Source organism: Choristoneura fumiferana, chromosome 8, assembly GCF_025370935.1.
Source record: "Choristoneura fumiferana chromosome 8, NRCan_CFum_1, whole genome shotgun sequence".
In the NCBI taxonomy this organism is placed as follows: Eukaryota; Metazoa; Arthropoda; class Insecta; order Lepidoptera; family Tortricidae; genus Choristoneura; species Choristoneura fumiferana.
Window position 1 is genome coordinate 19,153,516 of NC_133479.1, and position 15,196 is coordinate 19,168,711.

General features: G+C 37.8%; 1 protein-coding gene across 3 annotated transcripts in view; it reads left to right on the forward strand.

Moving 5' to 3' along the window:
• The window catches only part of LOC141430698 (uncharacterized), a 100,379-nt gene that overhangs the window by 66,551 nt on the left and 18,632 nt on the right, over positions 1-15,196 (forward strand). Inside the window, exons 1-2 of one of the 3 annotated variants that reach the window (XM_074091556.1) lie at positions 8,709-8,727; positions 9,001-9,078. In XM_074091556.1, the coding sequence (XP_073947657.1) occupies positions 9,001-9,078 (78 nt within the window). In that variant the 5' untranslated portion in view covers positions 8,709-8,727. The other 2 variants (XM_074091557.1, XM_074091554.1) reach the window with 2 other exon arrangements.

Sequence of the window (15,196 nt, forward strand, 5' to 3'; positions counted from 1 at the left end):
TACTATTGTATTCAAATTATTTTTATTTCCTTTTTGTTTTACTTTTGTGTACTTTTTATCCCGATATTCTCAGGAGATAGGGATAAGATTTCAACCACTGCGTTTAGAGTCATGCACTTAAGTACGGGTATGTTATACAACGTTAATGAAATCCACGATGTATGTTTTGGCAATTTCCATAGGAATTGAGGGTCCGTATCGCCTCGCATACTTATTGGAAGTCCGAATTAATGTTTGTCAGAATGATCGTTTGTCATAAAATAACTCTTTTTTTCTCTGAATCCAATGATACTCTAGTTAAGTACTGTCAATGGAACTAGTAGGAACACACCCAAACCCCACCTAACGTATAGTTTTCTATAGGATGACCATTTAAAATTTTCAGGAAATTTTACGTTTTCAGTGGGGAAAAAATTATGACAAACGATCATTCGGACAAAAATTACGGTATGACCAGCGAAAAGTATGCGAACTTTGGCGCTTCAAAGTGCAGTCCAAGTTGAAATATTTCCGATGTCGTGAACGGCGAGTTTAAGTAGATCATTTCTGCAGGCCGTATGCTCGGTTCCCGCGGTATTACACATTAGACGCGCTCACTTACTGCTCCGTAGTTATAGTTTTGTCGGGCATTGTGAGAACTGCGATATTGGTGCGCATGATTAGTTTGAGTTGTTTTATCTGTTTATGGCGGCGGTTTGTGTGCCGCAAAACGAGATGACTCTGAATTGTGGCGACTGTACAGAGTTAAAGATAGAAAAGAAAAAAAAATATTGCCCGTAAAAAAACGTAAGTATAAGCAAGAAGATACATGTTCAATTGATATGTGGCAAAAGGCTCAGCATGTGCAGTGAGTTGCAATGGGATTATTTTTATTTTTATTATTTTACATTTGAAATATTTGTCATGGAATGTTAGACGGTGATTTGATTACCTTTAATTATGTAGTTCCCGTGATCATGATACATGCAAATATGTCCAAATATCATTAAAGTTAATCAGTAATCACTACTGCCTGTAGACTATACTACCGTACGGGATGGATCCCGTATCAAATACATGTAATGTAATTAACCGTAAATTATTAAAAATGTCGCTCTTTTTCATTCGCGTTCTGTCGTTTAGAATCTGCTGATAAAAATTGAAAAACTGTGCAACAAAGGAGGATTTCAAAATGTGCGATCATCCATACTTGCATAATTTAATAGTAAATGTAAAACTAACTATTTGTTTGCTACCTTTTTTAGCATAAACCGATTTAATGATTAAAAGACATTACATATAGGGATTGATAAGATTCCCGCGGGATTGCGGTAAACGAATTCTTTGCAGACTAAAATGCAGTAAAACCTTCTTCACGTCTGAGTCTTTAACTCACTCTATCTCACTTTTCTAAAGCTGTACCTAACTCGATCGCGACCACCCTGTACCTACGAACCATAGTAAGAACCTAACTTATAACCGACCTCGAGTTGTCTATTCACCTGTTGCCATCATATTTACAATTGACGGGAACGGCGGGCGTGTGAACGCCGCCGCCCTGTCATTTGGCGGACATTACCGACTCTTGCCGACGCCGCCCGAATGACCTCCGTGGGAATGCAGGGACAACTTTCATCGGACTCCTTCGGTTTATGAACGCCTGGTACTTTTGCTTGAGAAAATTGTTAAAGGCTTGTTTTAAAATGAAGTAAATTTTTAGCAAAGAAATAAAAGTTTATTGCTGTTAAAGTAATTCCAAAAAAATATCTTAAAAATAACAAAAAAACGTTCAGACAGTACCTTTTCCAGTAGTTTTTCCTGGTTTTTCCATTTATTTGAATATTATATATATAAACTGTAGGTACATTACAATGAAACTACCACCACTTATCTTATTAAAACGTTTACGCTTATAGACAAACGAACGGGAGAACTGAAACTAAAACAATAAAGATGTCATTCAAACGAGATGTCATTCATCCAAAAGGGTCAGAATACGAGTAATGTAGACCACACATGAATACGCCACATGCTTGCAAAATGTAATGATGCAGTAGCATGCAAGTAACTTGTATACATATGTCAAACTGCATACAAACTTCAATGTGATACAAACATACAAGTTACGATCGTGTGCACATTCCTAGCATTCTAATTATAACATACTAGCTGTTTCCCGCGACTCCTGCAAAAAATGTGTTTATCGCTATCCCGCAGAGATTATGCAATCTTTTGGATTTATAATTTTATTATTGGTAAGGATTTAAGGATGTAACAAAAATAGGCGGACCACGTCGCTCAAAGAACAGCAGGCCTACTACGAAATTCGAAAATCGAAGTTCGTATCGTACCTCACTCTCGTATTAAATAATAAAGCGTCGGCATGACGTTACGATACGAACAACGATTTTCAAATTTCGTAGTAGCCCTACAGATAACGGTTGGGGGGGAAGGTCCTTGAGTGGCGACCACGAACCGGAAGACGAGGCGTTAGCAAACCGTTGGTGAACTGACGACGGCGCGAGAGTGGTGTTACGTTCATTGTGGCGTTCTAAAGCTGTTCTGTTTTTTTTTTACAAAAACAGCTATAATAAAAATGTGAATCATAATTTATATTTATATTTTGTAACTTGCTGAATTTATAAATTCAATTTGTAACTTGGTTAGTTACAATTTTTTTAATTTGATTATAAATTTTAATTTTTAATTTTATCTCAATTTCTAATTTGATTATAATTTTTTTATTAATTTCAACTGACTATATTTTTGAAGTGTGTTTGAAGTCTGTAGCGTTTTAATTTTGATTATGTAAGTTTAATTTTGTATTTCTACCTAGCAACTTAATGTTTTGTACGCCCATTGGCAAGACATAGAACATCACAAAATGTCTTAACAACTCTGTATCTTACAGCCTACCTATGTTCTACAATAAACATTTTTTCTGATTCTGATTCTGATTCTGAACAGTGCACATCCTCCGGCTGATAATGATTAAAAAGTATGGCACATGATACTTGTTCTCATTTAAATAATCCGTTCCTTTAAATTCGGTTAACTAATTCGAAATTCAAAATCGCATCAAATTCACGAGCTAGAACAAAAAGACAAACTGTCCCTCGGAACACGAAATAATTAATATGCTAATTGTATGTCGAGATTCCATTCGCGATAACTGATTGCGCAGTGACAACCCTTTCGGCTCGCCATATTTCATTGGCTCTTGTCATAAGCCTTCAGTTTATATGCTTGAATAAATAAGTCCACCATCAAAGAAAAACGGGCCTTATTCGTGAGTATAAGGATATAGAATTGGTTGTTGGCCGTCCCCAAAAAATTCAAGTGCAAGGAGTCAAATTAATTAAGTCGTAAGGAAATCGATCTGCTGCATCGAGTCACATGCTCGAATACACGCGTCGGATAATCAGAGTTTCGGTGTTCTGCGTTTCAAGTGCGTTGACCTGAGATTTTTTAAATAACAGTACTTACAAAGATACGGTTGAAAAATTATGGAAAAATATACTTATTGTTAGTGGCCTGGAAAAATTGCCCAAAAATGCAGTCTTGTAAGTTGGTCAAACTAGTTGGCGCTAGATTAAGGTCCGTTTGACAACTTTGACGTTTGCGTCACACTTCATCATCAACATCATCATCAGCTTCTTCCATGGCGCGCCACAGAACTCTGTCTTCAGCCCCTGGCATCCATCCGCCGCCAGCGACTCTCTTAAGGTAGTCCGTCCACAGTGCCTCAGGACGCCCTACACTACGTTTTCAAGTCCACCGTTCCCGTCAAATGCACCGTTGCGTCACGTTCGTAATTGGTTAACTAAATGAGCCAATCGCAGCAAGATTGTAACGTCAACCAGACCTCATGACAATAACTCCATCTAGCGATTATTCGCATATCAAGAAACCCTTATTTCAATAATTAACTACTTACCTATCTCAAATTTGTTTGTAATTTTTTGTTTATAATTTAGTGTAAGTTTTCGGTTACAAAATAGGTATATTCGTGTTTGCATACAAATTGAGATTTTAACGCGAACGCGCGAGACGTATTTTGTAACCGAAAACTTACACTAAGGGCACTGCACAGTATTAAAAACTTAGTTACCTAGAAGTAAACAGTAGCTTTCTAGTTTGTAAGCGAATTATTTTTACACAAAACTAACCCTTGATTGACCCCTATCTCAAACACATACACACAAACATCACGCCTGTATTCCCAAATGGGGTAGGCAGAGCACACGAAACGGTGTCGCTTCGGAGCCACTTTTAGCAATTTTAGGTTTTAAGTTTGACAAAAACGGTACAATAGTGACAGATTGCTAGCCTGTCGCCTACGGTATACCTTAACCTATATCCTCAGTCGCCTCTTACGACATCCACGGAAGAAATGGAGAGGTGTAATTCTAACCCGACACCTATCTCACCTCATGAAAACTACAGGTGAGGCCATAGGTGTATCTCACTGGTTGAGTAACAACAACAGCAACAAATAATAATATTAATACCGCTAGAAACACCGTCGGCGCCATTAAAAAATTACAACGCTCAACATGCGCGGATATCATAAAAACGACAAATCATTGTGCGACATTCCCTTAAAACAAGCCTGCGCTTGTAGGGAATCGTGTTCGATCTAATTTAGAGCGGGCGATGCGGCGATAAGGGGCGACCTCATGCGGCGTGATTTACTCCATGCGCGAGGTATGCGGCGACGACTTTATGCTGAGATGTGGCGGAGTTTGAGGCACACTTTACTGGGAAATTCTTAGATTTTAGCTTGATTTTCTAGAGTTGGTTCACTACAATAGAAAATTAAATGGTGTTTGGTGGAATTATACACTGGAACACTTTGGTACACTGTAATGTTAGGGTTTGAGGCACACTTTACTGGGAAATTCTTAGATTCTTAACTAGATTTTCAAGGGTTGGTTCACGTCAATAGAAAATAAAATGGCGTTTGTTGGAATTATAACAGTACCTAATGGGTGTCCTCATGCGGCGTTATTTACTCCATGCGCTAGATGTGGCGATTTTATGCTGAGATATGGCAGAGGCACTTTACTGGGAAATTCTTAGATTTTAGCTAGATTTTCTACGGCTGAAATGAAATGTCGTTTGGTGGATATAATTTTGCGGCAGATATTTCTGAAGAACGAAACGCATATATACCTACACAGAATCATCAACAAAAATGTAATAAAAAACTTTTGCTATTAACTGAAACCCCATTTCAACATAGGTTGTGATCTCGTGTGTATATAGACGACGTCGTCAGGCACCTGTCGCGGGTGGGACTAGATACCGCGCGTACCCCTGTTTACATAGAGTACCTGCTTAAACTAAACAGGCTGCTTCGTTTAACAGCCTGCTGAGAGCATATGGAACTTCGGATTATTCTTAACAATGCCTTTAAAACTATTAACCGAGTTTTCGTTTTGTTAAAATATGGTCTCATGTCCTTAATATTCGTTTCATTGCAGGATACACTCTTCTCAGACTGAGAGAGCTTGGGCAGTAATAGTAAGTCTTAGCTAGCGATCTATCCCGCAATCCCTTCTTAGTAAATTTCTATGATTCTTTTTAGGGTTCCGTAGTCAACTAGGAACCCTTATAGTTTGATGACTGTCCGTCTGTCTGTCTGTCCGCGGTAAGACGGCTTTTCGATTCAGTAATCTGTTTGTGAAATATTCAACTTTAAACAGTAAATTTTTGTTAAAATCAAGCCTCCCCTCCTAAAAGCTAAACCGTTGATTAGAAAATTTGGGAAATCATGATGTTAGTATCATAAATCAAACTAAATAGGAAAATTATAACGGCTAAGTTTGCTTGAGAACTTTTAGTAGTTTAAGAGTAAATAGCAGCCTAAGGTATAAAATATACCTAAACTTAAAAGATTGCGAACAAAATAAAAAAATCTGGATAATAAAGGACGAGCGAAAATGATTTGTGCGAATTTCAGGGATGCCAACTGATAGTAAATATTAAAATAATAATTGTTTGCCTAATTTCAAGTCTTGATTTATGAATGTCATAGTCAAAATACCACAAACGGGACTTATCACGCTAAAACACACGAGTAATATTTACCTCGACGTTTTCGTTGATTTGATTGCCGTTGGCAGTGAGAAGTTAAGAGGAGACAAAACAATCAAAACCAAACGTAATAATATCTCATTTGTAAGCGTGTCGTTATAATATATAGCATTCTTTTGTAAATCTCCAAATTCCTCGAGCAACTTTACACGAAAGTTATCCATGAGTTCCATTTCGATACCGATCGCTATCGACTTGATTAACAACTGCGTTCAGAAATATTTACATTTTTAAATGAGAACGTTAATGAGTCGTGAGAACGCGTATTTAATAGGAACTACACCAAGTCTTGACTTTGACTTTGAATATTGAAGTCATTGAAGTTTACCTTTTGGCAATGCATGGTTTTTCTGCTCTGATAGCTTCTGGTAGTTAGCGCTGAGATTCTGGTAGCAGTGGCAGACTTAAATACATGTAGCACTGCCGTTGAGGGAGCGATTAGCTACCGGCTATATTTACCTCTCTTTAAGTCATAGCTTGGAGCACATTTTTTTATGTTGCTATCTTTTTATTAATATATTTTGTTCGACGTCTATTTTATGTAAGTACCTAAGTACGAGTATGGTTACTTTAATGCATACACGTGAAAAGAAATTCAATTGTGTGTGTAAAATTCCCAATCCGCACTGAGCGCGCCTGGGAGCTATACAGCCGAAGCCCTCGCATTCTGACAGGAGCCTGTACCCTGCAGTGGGATGTATACAGTGTGTGGCCCAGAACCGGGGATAATATTAAAAAAGAGGCTCTATAGATCACCGGTAATTGGATCATCATGGTCCCACTTAGTTAAAATCAAACTTAACTTTTGTTTTTTTTTTTCTAACAAACTTAATCGTAAATTCAATGTATGCTATCCTAGAACCCAACTGACGTCGCCTGTCACGCTACATATATCAAATATTTTGCTTTACATTCCTTAAATTTATGAATTAAATTTGGGTTTTGTTCCGCGTACCTTGATTTTACAGCAGCTTGATATTTAATTAATTTTTATTTAATTCATTAAATTAGTAACGACCGCGATAGTCTAAAATATTGTGTTTACATTGCTTCTTCGAATTAACTTTAAAGTGTAATAAAAATAAAAAAAACGAATTATTTTTAAGTCGCTGAACTAACGTTGTTCAGTTTGACGAGTACTATCTACGTTTTAATTATTTGCCCGTGTTACAGGCCACACCCGGTCTAGGGTATAAGGTTGCATAAAGACGCTCGCTGCGCCGCATGTTGCCTATAGGCGTAGCCAGGCCGTTTTCTTTTTGGATAAATACGCATACACCATCCATCATCCATCCATGCATCTCTTTCTCTTGTTTTTTTTTTACTCTAGTATTTTAACAAGGCTTTAGTACACCAAATGTCTTGATCACATCCAAAAGAAAGTGAAATAGGTCTTCAGTCTTATTACAACCTATACACAAAGGTGATTGCACAACTCTCATCAAATTCAAAAAACTGTTTAGTGGAATGTGACCAGACCGCACACGAAAGTAAGGTAGGTAGGTTGTTAATTGTAATTTTCATATGTTTTATGTACAATAAAGAGTTACAACAACAACAACATACTTCAAACTTAAGCATAATCTCTCAATTCTTACAGTTAAGTATTCAAATTAACCCATTTTAAAAGCCCAGCAATATTAAACGTCCATTAGACAGGCTTTAAGCCAGATGTTATACATTTTAAAACACGTCGCGACTCGCGCGAATATTTCAGTTTAAGTGTCACTCGGCTAATGGTATACGGATCCCTCGGACGTTATTGCTGTTGTAAACTTTGTTTAATTCCATAAGAGATTGCTAATGAATTGTCGCGTTACTGAAAAGGATTAAGAACGTTATGGGTATGGAAGACACCTATGTTATAGTTGCTGGCTTTTGCATGATTTTATCCTACTAATATTTTAAATACGAAAGTTTGTTAGTGGGTGTGTATGTTTGTTATTCCTTCACGCTAAAACGGCTGGACGAATTTGGATGATATTTGGTAGGTATGTAGATAGCTGGACGTCTGGAATAACATAGTTTATCCGTCCTGATATCCTGATATTACTTCGGGATAGGGAAAGAGATAATGCCCACGGTTAAATTTTTATGAAAACTAAAGACAAAAGCGATGCTAAATATAGCGTTATCAAAATTCTTGCGCCTTGTCCGTCTGTTGTGCTAATAAACGTGGTATGGTACTGACGTTTAGCCGACTGGTCAAAACGCTCGAATATTCGCCCAAAAACCTCGCATCTATTATACTAACTAAACTATGTAAACATAGTTACTGTATTATACATTATAATAAGTAAGTACCTACAAAAAGGTTATTAAACAATAATCAAAAATCTAATTAAACTCTATGCGTAATAATCAATCGTCCACGCGTCCGTATCAAGAACCCGTCAAATCGAAGTGGATTAAAAACTTAAAACAAACAACGCAATTTGTAATCGATACAATGCATCGATTCTGAAACCTACAAGCGATTTTATCGCACGCAATATCATGCGCGGTGGTCCTCGAAATTAACAACTAAATGACTGATTGGAAAATGGTCGCTCTCCGTCACGGCATATTAATACTGAATTGGGTTTCTGTGGCGAGTTTCCAGGCGCGTGCGCATTTGATGTCGGGCGATAACGGCAACAATATTGGTCGGTGCGTGCCTTTATTTTTTCGCGAGATTCATTTGTTTATCTTTGAGAAGTAGTGAGCGTTGAAGATTGCTTTCATTTGTTTTTGTGATCTTTCATTTGTTCTGCATAATTGCCGGTAAAATTGATCTTGAACTGGTTAATTTTAGTGATATCAAATCAAAATCCTAGTCAGACTCGTTCATTGTTAGGTACTATTAATGTTTAAATTAATTAACTATAACTATTAGTGACTTAGAAGATGCTTTTAACTAAAGGTTACTTTGTCTTGTTTCAGATGAACCAAAAGTGCAAAGTTTGTGGGGAACCGGCGGCGGGGTTTCACTTCGGGGCCTTCACATGTGAGGGCTGTAAGGTAAGAATTGTCACCTCAGATGTTTTCTTAATATCTTCATAAACATATGAGAAAGATCCTTCACAAAGAGTCACAGTTTTCGCCTGTCATCGAGCACGCTACAATTTAGCTGTCCTTAAATATAGGATGAATGGACATCTAAATAAATAATTACATCTACTAGGTAAACGTCATCTTGGATCATGTCATCGCTTACCAGTGTTTTTTTTTATTCGACTGGATGGCAAACGAGCAAGTGGGTCTCCTGATGGTAAGAGATCACCACCGCCCATAGACACCTGCAACACCAGGGGGATTGCAGCTGCGTTGCCAACCTAGAGGCCTAAGATGGGATACCTTAAGTGCCAGTAATTTCACCGGCTGTCTTACTCTCCACGCCGAAACACAACAGTGCAAGCACTGCTGCTTCACGGCAGGATTAGCGAGCAAGATGGCGGTGGTGATGGTGTAGACATGAATGCACTCAAACGTAAGCCTATTTTTAAAATCAGTCAAGTTTTCTAGAAGGATTCCCATACCTAGTACAAAATCCCAAATACAAAGTCAGCAACAACGTTTTAGTTAAATTACACTTCTTAACGCATTCTTCAACTCCACATGCGACTTAAAATGTAGGTCCCGAAATAAAGAAACACTTGCGTGAACCTACAAATGGTTACGATCCTTTCTTTTATTTTTTTACACGTTTCTATATTGAATTTTAGAAAAGAAAGAAAGGACAGAAACAACAACAACACAAGACACAACAATATTATTACAATAAGACTACGCAAAGGGTAGTGTGTCATTGCGGTTGCAAATCGGACACCGGCTCAGCTTACGAAGCGTATATTGTCACTCCTGCTCTGAGTTTCATTTTAACTGTTATTTCTCCACAAGCAGCATAAAATCAAACTAGAATAGTAATAATCATTAATATATGATCCTTTTTGCCAAACTAAATCTTGGTACACTTACACACTATAAGTAGATATAATTACAAGGGAAACATCAATTACTTTAGAATACAATACACGCTGGCAAGGTTTGCAGATTTCATACCACATAATTGCCTAAATCCTTACTTTATTTAAACTAGAACATGCAAACCCATCCCTTGATCAATTTTATTAATTGAAAATTGGTGTGAAACTCTGATATATCCCTGATCAGTATTTGTAATACGAATCTAGTTTTCCAAGTTTTGCATTTGTTTTGCGGCAATATCCTCTCTATTGGTAAAGTAATAGAATTACTTGTAGAGTATTTCGTTGGTTAATAGGTATATTTAAAGCCCGTCCACACTAGCGTTTCTGGTGGCGTTTTCTTAGCAGACGGGAACGCAACGAGCAGATTATTAGCTGCCTGCGTGCCGCCGCGGTGACGTCGCGTGCACGCGTCAAACACGCTATATACATACGCTCACTACCGCAAATTAATTTATTGCATAAAGGACTCCGACGAGGAGATACTTCTAGCTGTCTCACTAACAAGGCGATTAAAACGGATAAGAATAATAACCACCGTAGATTTTGGGAGGATACGGCATGGCATTTCCACTCATTCGGGTAACTATGTAGCACGGAGAACAAATGGCTGTTGGGGGCGAAAAGTTCTCAAGTGAATGCCACGGGTCCACCAATGAGATGGACGGATGACTTGATTAAAGCTGCGGGTTCCCGGTGGATTCAGGCCGTTTCCAACCGAAGCAACTGGAGGTTTATGGGGAAGGCCTATGTCCAACAGTGGACTTCCTGATATGATGATGGCTTACTATTACTAGCTTTATCGTAACATATTACGTGTAATTTATATAATCTATGGTCTCGGTCGCTCGAGCGGCACGCAGGCGCATAATTGCAGAGACAACGCAGCGTGCTCGCCGCGTGCACGTCGCGTTCCCGCTCCGCTATGAAGCCGCCACTATGAAGCCGCCACTAAAACGCTAGTGTGCACAAGCCTGTGCCGTGACGAGACCAGGATATTCACATGAATAACTCGATCGGCACGCAACGAATCCGCATTTTTTCTGCTACGAACTAAATAGACCGATCCTTAAAGTAGTGCGTTTCCGTAATTTGGATGCTTAGGAACATATTTATGTTTCCTAATGGCTCGCCGGTTTCTAATCGTGATTTAGATTTCACTATTGTTATGGTTGTGGTTAATGAAGCACGTAATTAATCAATGTTATTACAATATGCTAATTAGATTGGTTAACTATTTTATTTATTGTTTTAAACTTTCACGATTTGCACTCATACTTCTTATTAAACCCGGGACTTAAATGCGACGATTTGATGTTAAAAAATACTTTTGGCCGCGACTACGTCTGAGGATCGCTGTACCGCAGGCAATATATGATTTTCCGGGATAAAAGCTATCCTATATCCAGGCGTGTTCTATATAAATACAAAATAAAAACACCCAAGATATTTTTTTAAATACGCAAATATTAAGAAATTTCTTCATAATCCAGTACATTAGTACCTTGCAAATCTCGTTCCATATAAATATTATACATAAAGAAACACGGGCAATATTTCGCCAACGTAGCTCCAACCAAATTACCGTCCATGTTTATAATGCAAATATCTAAACAAGCAGCTTACCTCAATACAAACGGTTTCACAATACCCTATTTCCTTAAATCACATTAGGGTTACGTCACTAAGTGGACCCGCAATTTGTATGAGCGCAAGTGGATCAGAACAATAGAATGTTGCAAGGGAAACTAAAAACCTAGCGCATTGTGGGGACTGAATGCTGAACATTGACCTGCTTAGGGGTTAGACCTTTATTAGGGTTCCGTTTAGGGCGTGCGTGAACCACTTGATATTTTCGATCGTTTTTTTACTTTGTGATATCCTTCGATGGCCCCTTATTTCATGCCAAAATCACGTAAGATTTATTAGAATAAAAGAACAGAAAAGTTTGGGGTTTTTTTAACTAGATTTTTTTGAGGCAAGTATTTCTTCGTCAGAAAAAAAATGCCCCTAATTTTCACGTGTGTTTTTGTGCCCATTTTGCGATGAGTCAGATTTGAAATGTATTAAACAATATCTCAAGTGATTTTAAAAAATAGAGACTTAAAAACAGAGATTTAAAAAATGATTTTGTGTTCGCTTTTTTAATAAAAAAAGGTTTTATATAATTTATTGAATCAGGCGTTACTTTGCGGAAGTCCATATCAGTAAACTAAAAGAATTTCTTTGCTCACCCGCGACTTTCTCGCGCAAATAGTGAAAAAGAGAAGAGAAGAGAGAGTGCAAGAGAGAGAGAGGTCGCAGGTGAGCAAAGTAATTCTTTTAGTTCATTAAAAAAAGGTTTTTCCTGATAATGTTATTTTTTTTAAACTTTTACCTTTTTTACCTTAATGAGCAATATAATCAAATTTAAAGCTACAAACCTTACGAATTTTGTACATATATTATGTGCGTTCTCTATTTCTTACTGTGTTATGTATGTTCATTATACAGCCAAATATGTATTGTAAAGCACTGTCCCTCTCGCATTTCGATCACAAGTTATCAAGGGAAGCTGTTGTCCAAAAGCCGTCAATTTCGATATTTCGCCGTCATTTTCCGGGCGCTGCGCCGGCGCCGGTTGGCCAATGCGCGGACACCATGACCGGCCTTAGCCGATCATTGCGATACCGGTAATGGTCTGTCACATCTTGATAGTTTACTATAAATCAGTGTTTTTCAACTTGTGGGTCGCGACCCCCTGGGACCCCTTAGTTGCTGGGAAAACAACTTCAGTAAAAAAAAAACAATTAGCTTAAAAATATTTATTAAGGAAACGCTAACTAATAATATTTGTCACAAAATAAAATACATGAAAAAAAGCAACGGGTGGGGGGGTCTCGGAATATTTCTTCATAATCAAGGGGTAGTGTCATGAAATAAGGTTTGAAAATACTGCTATAAATAAATAAATATCATGGGGCTACAAACAAAACTAAACTGCTAATATCAATTCTGTTCACCAGTCCGGATGTCAATGGGTATCTTCATCATCATCATCACCCAGGCTATGTAAGTCCCACGGCTGAGCACAGGCCTCCTCTCAGAATGAGAGAGGGCTCGGGCCGTAGTTCCCACGCGGACCCAGTACGGAATGGGACCTTCACACATGCCATTGAATTGCTTCGCGGGTTTGTGCAGGTTTACTCACGATGTATTCTTCCATACAGAATCGTAGCGCTCGTAGTAAATTTTAAAATTTTAATTTTGCACATGAATATCGAAAAACTGAGAGGTGCGAGCCAGGATTTGAACCCATAATCCTCTGCTTGAAAATCCATAGTTTAAACCACTAGGCCACCACGGTTAGCGATGGGTATGTTTGCAATCAAATCTTTACCTACTTCAAGTGGTCGAATTGAGTTTTTTGGTATCTCATCTTTTAGCCTCAACTACATTCTTCATCAAGTGAGATACAGTCTGCTCAACAAAAGGTTATGTATGTATGTTCCTGCGCTCCGACTTCTGGCCGGAGGGTGTGGTGTTCCGTCATCTTAGGGTAGCGACGAAAATGACGTTCAAAAATCCCTAACTATTCAGTTTTTTTTTTAAATGTATTTTGTCTTTTCGTTTTGTATAATTTGAATTTTACAGCGCATTGGTGTTTAACTGTAATGCTGTATTTTTTTGTTGGAATAAATAAATAAATGTTAACTCTTTATTGTACAGAAGAAAATATTTTTTTTGAGATGACGAGATTTGAATTTGATTTTAGGCACCAGTTAGGTACTAAATAAAATTACCAACATAAATATTTATTACTTTATTTTCTTGATTACAAAACGTTCGTTGAATTATGTTTCATTTTAAAAGCATATTTTTCTGAACCTAAAATCAAATCTCCGTTCACAACAACATCTATAAAATGTAGAGAAATAATTTAAAATGAATTAAAGTTCCTCCCAATTTAGTCGATAACATAAACAACTCTTCCATTATCCATACAAAGCTGCATCGCGATCAATTTGTCGACAATTAGCAGAATGCGCGTCGTTTGTATGGAGATGCGCGTGCGCTGGGGCGCTATTCAGCACTCGACGACTACGCGGCTACACGCTGCCAGCGACGCAATGAGAAGTTCCCTATCCATTGCGCGGTGAATAAGTTCACCCTGTACAAGGTCACTGGCAACCTGCGCAATGTACAATGAATTTATAAAAGCACTCGCATCGCTTGCCATCAAGTCCTGGCTGGATACGCTCGGCTCCTATTTGGACTTATTAGGCCTTTGGCGTTCTATTTTTGTAATTTTGTTTTTATTTTAAGAGACATTTCATACGGCCAGTATTTGCCAGTGGAAACAGTATGCTGAACAAATAATGTACCTAAAGATTTGTTTCATTTTGAAAAGGAGTCTTTCATTATTGCGTTTTTGCACACGAACATTTTAAAAATATTACGTCGATAATTTTGATTCGATAATTGAGCTTTGTAGTGAAGTCATAGTGGTTTTCTGTTCAAATTTGTAAAAGTTCGTATTTCAAACTACCACTTTAAAATGACAAACAATGTTACGTCCAAACTTAAATGCAACGAATACTCATATCTATTGTCAAAACAAAAAAACTATTATAGAAAGCCCATTCTTACACAATGAGGGCTATCGCGTATGAATTCGCCTCTAGAGGCGCTAGTGTAGCGTGAGGTCTCCGAAATGTCAAATCTCATAGTTTTTGGGTGAGCGACGCGGGTTTATTTATAATTAGAATAATTTTGTGACTATTTTGCAATATCTGAAATTAATTATGGCAAATATGCGTTCCGGGGCAATGAATGTCTGTGTTTTGAGACAGTTTTGTCTTTCGGAAACCTTTGTCCTCCCTTTTTTCCGAACAAAACGGGGACTATGCAACACTGTGGCATGCTCGATATTTTTATGGCACGGTTTTAAGGTGTATTAAATATGATTTTAATCTAAACTTTGTTTTCACGCCCGTATAACAGACTTTGAAAGCCATACTTAAAAACCTCACGCAACAGTGCGCCATCTAGTGAGACAAAAAACGATAGCCCTCATTACGCTACTCCAGATTTAAACACTTAAAGAAAATTCGTATTCTCTACAAAGGGCAGAATTAAAACAAAAAGCGACCGCTGGCGGCAGTTAGTGTAAT